Source organism: Triticum aestivum, chromosome 2A (genome assembly GCF_018294505.1).
Source record: "Triticum aestivum cultivar Chinese Spring chromosome 2A, IWGSC CS RefSeq v2.1, whole genome shotgun sequence".
NCBI lineage: Eukaryota > Viridiplantae > Streptophyta > Magnoliopsida > Poales > Poaceae > Triticum > Triticum aestivum.
Genome location: NC_057797.1, coordinates 283,917,574 through 283,924,400, shown reverse-complemented (window position 1 = coordinate 283,924,400; position 6,827 = coordinate 283,917,574). Strand labels below are relative to the sequence as shown.

General features: G+C 53.6%; 1 protein-coding gene across 3 annotated transcripts in view; it reads left to right on the top strand.

Moving 5' to 3' along the window:
• Positions 1 to 768: 768 nt before the first annotated feature.
• The window catches only part of LOC123188541 (uncharacterized), a 13,863-nt gene continuing 7,804 nt past the window's right edge, over positions 769 to 6,827 (top strand). For 2 of the 3 annotated variants that reach the window (XR_006494761.1, XM_044600709.1), the window contains exon 1: positions 784 to 1,265. Coding sequence is in view for 1 of the 3 variants with exons in the window: in XM_044600709.1 (XP_044456644.1) it covers positions 1,113 to 1,265 (153 nt within the window). In the remaining 2 variants the exon portion in view is untranslated. Of the gene's footprint in view, positions 1,266 to 6,827 lie in introns of all 3 variants that reach the window. The other variant, XR_006494762.1, reaches the window with a different exon arrangement.

The following is a 6,827-nucleotide window of genomic DNA, read 5'->3' as shown; positions in this document are numbered from 1 at the left end:
AGTGAACAATTTAGTGTTCATTGGCAACAAAAAGAAGTGAATAATATCATTATAAAATGATTGGCCGGATTATGTTTTTTATGCATTCTAGAAGTGGCATTTCTGTGAAATTACATACTAGCTTTGCATTTTTCTCGGAACACTGTGAAATTGTGTCGGAGAATATTTTTGCTCCTTTTTCATTGTTCGTTGCCCATTCGTCCCGTTCTGCTCCTGTTTGTCATGAGTAATGTGATGTGTTGAAATAGAGGGCACAAACTTATGGGGCCTTTTAGCCATGGGGCTATTGGGCTAGAGGCATGTGATATATTTTTCTCCTGTTGCAACACACGGACTCTTTTGCTAGTATATATATATTATTATATATATATTATTATATATAATAATAAAGCACCGATTGCGTCTCCGGGTTCACCGTCGCGGCAGTTTTGCTAAACCCCCCTTGTAATTTTAGGTAATTAACCCACAGTCCTGCAGTTTAGGAATAAGTGAAAATAACGATTCGCGGAAAGAACGCATGGGCTGATGTTGTATTGGGCCTCAGGCTGCTGGGAAAACGCATGGGCTGACCGTGTTGTATTGGGCAAAAATGCTAGACGTACAGGCTTTTACATGTTTCTACAGGCTCCTTCCAAACTTTCTAAACACCCCTCGCCCTGATTTCAATGGGGTGGGCCCGTGCCTCTACTAATGACCAATTAAAAACCGCCACAACACCCTGTAAACCCCTCATGCCTGTAACATCCTGTATGTGTAGCAAAGCTCTTGTATTGGGTCCTGCTCTAGGAAAAACGCACTGGATGAAAGCACGCCACCTCCGCCGTGAATCTCGCAGCCACGGCCGGTGGCCAGTCTCCCTCTCCGGCTTTCATCCAGCGCCGCCGCCGCGCCCTCTCCTCCCCTTCCCACCAGCCCCAAATCGGTGCCATTCTGAGTCTCCTCCACCTCCAACCTCCTGCTGGCGGCCGTGTCGGATTTGGATCGGAGTCACTAGCGTGTGCGCGCAGGAGACAAAATCTCACATAGACTCAGAAGCCAACAAACAAGTTTTCCCCATCACTTAAATCCCTCTCCCAGACCAAAACAATCGAGCGGAAGACGATCTGGACGCGATGGCGCTGGAGTGGGTTGTGCGCTACGCGGCGGGCGCTGACGCCATCATGCCGCTGCAGCCGACACCGCTGAGGATGGATGTGCTTCGGCACCGCTCTTCATCAACCTCTAACTCGCTGTATCCACTCACCCTGCTGGTACCAAAAAGCAAGGTGTCATGGTTCTAAGCCTGACAGTAGAGTGGGGGGTAGGTATGGAGAGGCAAGGTCCTAGCCATGGAGAGGTTGTAAGCACAAAGGATGTACGAGTTCAGGCCCTTCTCGGAAGAAGTAACAGCCCTACGTCTCGGAGCCCGGAGGCGGTCGAGTGGATTATGAATGTACGGATTACAAGGTGCCGAACCCCTCTGCCTGTGGAGGAGGGTGGCTTATATAGAGTGCGCCAGGACCCCAGCCAGCCCACGTAGGAGAGGGTTTAAGGTGAGTTAAGTCTGGGGCGTTACTGGTAACGCCCCACATAAAGTGCCTTTACTATCATAAAGTCTACTTAATTACAGGCCGTTGCGGTGCAGAGTGCCTCTTGACCTCCTGGTGGTCGAGTGAGTCTTCGTGGTCGAGTCCTTCAGGTCAGTCGAGTGAATCCTCGTTGGTCGACTGGAAGGCGACCTCTTCTAGGGATGTCCTAGGGTAAGTTACTTGGAACAGGTCCATGACCCTACCCTAGGTACATAACCCCATCATTAGCCCCCGAATGGATTGAGGCTTCGAGTGAAGAAGGAGTTGATGTCGTTTCCGATTAACCTTTGCGCTCTAGTTGTGCGCTGTTCTAGATTAAAGAATCTCTTCGTTGACAGGGAGCAATTTGTCTTCGGTCGACTCGATCCATTCTATTTTTGCGTCGAGTGATCTTTCGAGCTTCGACGATCTCCGAGCGACGGATCGCCGGAAACACCGCGTCTGACAGACTGATTTGTTGCTCGCAGATTCCGCGGGGTGCGAAATTTGGGGGCGCGCGCGAAGCGGGGCAGACCGCGGCGTTCGGATGGGACGGGGCATAGACGCCTCGATCTCCGCGCCGCCTTTTTCGCCACGTATCCAGTCCTCATAACTGCTCCCAGATATGATTAGATCGACCGGGCCCACATGTCAGCCACTCGGAAGGGACCTTATAAATGTGCCCGGCGAGGATTTCTGTGCTGCGCCTCAGCATTCTCCCTCTCTCCCTCTGCTTCCTTCCTCCCTGCTCAGCGTGCTCGCCCTCGCCCCCGCACCACTTCCCTTCGTGCATCTCACCGGCGACCATGGCCAAGGAGAAGACGGCGGCGCTGGAGCGTGCCAAGAAGGCGTCGGCATCGGAGAAGGCGAAGGGGAGATCCACCAGCCGCAGAGGGTCCTCGTCCAGATCCCGCCTGCCGAAAGGCTGGGTCCAAGGAGACCGGATCCAGTCGACCATCACGGAGAAGGACCTCCTCGACATGGCCAACGAGGGCTTGATCCCTCACGGAGCTGCGAGGTTGCCGGGGAAGGAGTGGCAGCCACAGCCAGAAGAGGGTGAGTGTGTGCTTCTGGCCACTCATGTTGATCGTGGGTTTTCCTTGCCGCCAAGCATTTTCTTCCGTGGCTTCTTGAATTTCTTTGGAGCGCAGCTCCACCACTTTACCCCAAACTCCATTGCCTATCTTGCTGCATTCGTGTCCATGTGTGAGGGTTTCTTGGGCTGTCGACCGCACTGGGGCTTGTTCAAACGTATCTTCACGTGTCGCTCTCAGACCGTGAAGAAGGCGAGCCCAGGTGATGAGAAGACCCGAGTCGTCCAAATGTGTGGGGGCCTGGGGATTCAGGTGAGGAATAATAGCACCTTCCCGCCCATGTCCTTTCCCGAGTCCGTCAGAGGCTGGCAGTCGACTTGGTTCTACTGTCAGGTCCAGTCGACGCCAGGGCAGTCGAGTGGACTCCCTCCGTTTACCATGGACCGAGTGAACAAGCCCTCCCCTCTGAAGCTGATTCCGGAGGAGAAAGCCGACGTGAAGATGTTGATGGAGCGCGTGGTGCAGTTGGTTCGGGAGGGGGTGACGGGCATGGATCTTCTGGAGGTCTTCCTCAGGCGTCGCATCCAACCCCTTCAATTCCGGAGCCACTGCATGTGGTTGTACTGCGGGCCCGAAGACGAGACTAGAGTCCATCCAGAAGAAGTCGACGATGCCACTCTGGAAAGATGGATGGTAGCCGTTACTGGAAACAGGGACAACCCGCGCGGAGCCAGAAGGATTCCTCCACTCGACCACAGCAGCGACCCAAACAAGGTACACTTGCTCTGCTTTCCATTGTGTCCTTGTCGTATTCATTTCTGCTAACCCTGCCGACTGGTCGACTGATCCTTGTTTGGGCATCTGCTAGGCCTTCACCGAGCTGTACTCGATGCCCAATGGGGCACAAGCTTCGACTGAGGAAGGCGAGGCGAGCGGGGGCGAGGCGAGCGGGGGCGAGAGCCAGGAAGAGGAGGAATGGGACTCGGATGCTGCAGGGGATGATGACGACGATGATGATGATGAAGGTGATGAAGATGACATCGAGGACGAGGAAGAAGAGGAGGAGGAGGTCGTTCCACCGCGCTCAGAAAGGCGGTCGAAGCTTGTCCACGACCCTTCGACCGAACGTGGTAAGGGGGTTGCGACTGCCACTCAGTCGACCAAGCGCCCTCGGACCACCTCTCCGGCGCCGACTGAAAAGGCGCCGAAGCAGCCCAGGGCGGCCTCATCGAAGCCGACCAAGCTCCTGCCGAAGATGAAGGTGTCCATCCCCACCATATCAGGGTAATTGTGTTGCTCATATTTTCTTATTCTTGTGCGAACTTTATCTTTGGTCGACGCTGAGGTTAGTCGACTGATCCTTTGGAGTTGCAGTGCTGCTACCTCTGAGACTTCGGCCCGGGCCGATGACCACGAGATGGAGGATGCGGCAACTTCGAACCCAGGTACTGTATTCTTAACACCGTTTTTAGTCGACTGACTCGCGACCTCTGATCCCGATTCTTCTTCGCAGTTCCGCCCCATACTGTTATCGATCTTCCTGACGACGACAAGGATGAAGAACTGCTGGCACGCAGGAAGAGTCGGAAAACGCCCGCCAGTAAGGTGCCTCAGGATGCGACGGCGCCTGAGACTCTGACTGTGGAGGAAGAGAACACCACTCGACACATGGTGTCCTTCGCGGATCCACTGACGAGTGCTCAGCAGCCCTCCCTCTTCACGACTCACCACGTCCCAGAGGACCAAGCTGGTGCAGCGAAGGAGGCAATACGCCAGGCGGGACTCATGATGGAGCAGCTGAAGACCATCCGGGATGCGAGCCAGGCAGCTTATGACGCCAGCTCTGCCCTCCAAAGCAATGTCCAGGTCAGTCGACTGCTGTTTGTTCTGTTGGATATGCTACCAAAAACTTTTCTTTTCCGGAATTTATATTAGTCACCCACTGGGTGTGTCGAATAAACTCCGTGTTAGCGGGGGCACGCTGAGTGCACCCGCTGGGTGTAGTCCCCAAGGCTAAGGTCGACTGCTGGCAGTCGGCCTTAGGCTTTATGATGTCAATCTTTCTGTCAGTCGACTGGTCGACTGGATTTCGCAAACCGGTGGGGGCACGCTGAGTGCACCCACTGGGTGTAGTCCCCAAGGCTGAGGTCGACTGCTGGCAGTCGGCCTTAGGCTTTATGATGTCAATCTTTCTGTCAGTCGACTGGTCGACTGGATTTCGCAAACCAGTGGGGGCACGCTGAGTGCACCCACTGGGTGTAGTCCCCAAGGCTAAGGTCGACTGCTGGCAGTCGGCCTTAGGCTTTATGATGTCAATCTTTCTGTCAGTCGGCTGGTCGACTGGATTTCGCAAACCGGTGGGGGCACGCTGAGTGCACCCACTGGGTGTAGTCCCCGAGACTGTGGTCGACTGCTTGCAGTTGATCACAGTCTTAGAGAATGCGTCTCGCACACTGTTTTTTTTGAGGTCGACTGGTCGACTTTGTCTTCAACAGGATTAGTGGGGGCACGCTGAGTGCACCCACTGGGTGTAGTCCCCGAGACTACGGTCGAATGCTTGTATTCGGCTGTAGTCTTAGAAACGTGTGTTTTTCCCTTTTTCACTCGGAAGTGAGTTACATTTGACGTTTAGTCGATTGGTTCTTCGCAGAACTCCTGTGATCTTGTGGCTCGCTACTCAGAGCTGGAACAAAAACATACTCAAGTCGAGCTGAGCTTGAAGCTGGTTCAGGAGAAACTGACAAAGGCAAAGGAGGAGACCGAAGGTATGTTTGGTGAGACCCTGACGACTGCTTTTCCCCTTGCTTGTTTCGGCATCTGATCTCGCTGTAACTTGCAGGTAAGGTAAGGGAGGCCCAGCAGAAGAAAGACCTTGAGCTAGCTGAGAAGATCAAGCTTGCTGACGAGAAGTTAGCTTCAGTCACCAAGCTCGAACAAGACAATACCAATCTGAAAACTGCTCTTGGGATTGCCAACAAGGAAGTCAGTCGACTGAGAACTGACAAAGCTGCCTTGACCGACCAAGTCAGCAAATTGACTGAGAAGAAAACTGAACTGGAGGCCTTCCTGAGTGGCCTTGCCAAGAAGCTGTTTCTTATGCTTGAAGGTAAACCTCCATGTTTGGCAAATATTTCCAACTGTGGCTTCTTCCATTCGACTATCCCCTTGACTTAGTGATCACCCTTGCAGAATTTTGTCAAAACTTTGAAGAGGAAACTAGCCGACTGGAGCCAAACCTTGACCCCGTCAATTCTCCGGTGAACGACGAAGTTGCCATGGATGTTTTCCGACTGGAGTCTCGTGTCGCAGCTGTCGTGGACTATCTCGCAAGGCTGAAGGCCGCCACATCTCGCATCGACTCGACGCTCTGGCCTGAGGAGACACTTCAGAATGACCTTGAGTCGCTGATGGCCCGCTTGAACGCGATCCCTGGTCGAGTGCAGGAGTGGAAGAAGTCCTCGGCTCGGTGTGGTGCAGATGTCGCTCTGTGTCTGGCCCGAGTCCACTGCAAAGATGCACGAGAGGAGAAGCTGGCGGCCCTTCGGGTGGCCAATACCAAGAAGCACGACTTCAGGTCCTTTATGGAGACTTTCCTTGCAGCTGCCACTCGGATCGCCGACGGAATTGACCTTGATGAATTTGTTGCACCTTCTAGCCCTCCACAGGAGGGGTAAAAAACTTCTTCTGGCTCGACACTTTAAATTTGCCTCGGTATGCCGAGTGGAATTGTAACCGACAAACCTTAACAGGCTTGACGCCCGAGCACTTTCGGTTCCTTTAGATATCGATTCAAACTTGAATTTTGGCGCTTGAATATGATTGCCTTCGGCTCGGAATGTCTTTTGCAGGTTCAAAGCAAGGTGCCTGTACCGCAATCGACTTATTCTTTAGACCACTTAGGCGAGCACTGGGCTGCAGCTAAGCCTCCGAGTGAGAGGGTCGCTCTTCATTCGGTAGGATTTTTGTAACTTAGGCGAGCGCAGGGCTGCACCTAAGCCCCCGAGTGAGAGGGTTGCTCTCCACTCGGTAAGATTTTTATAACTTAGGCGAGCACGACGCTGCAGCTAAGCCTCCGAATGGAAGGCTGGCTTACCACTCGGTAGGATTTTGATAACTTAGGCGAGCACGAGGCTGCAGCTAAGCCCCCGAGTGAGAGGATCGCTCTTCACTCGGTAGGATTTTCACAACTTAGGCGAGTGCTTGGACTGCAGCTAAGCCCCCGAGTGAGAGGGTTGCTCTCCACTCG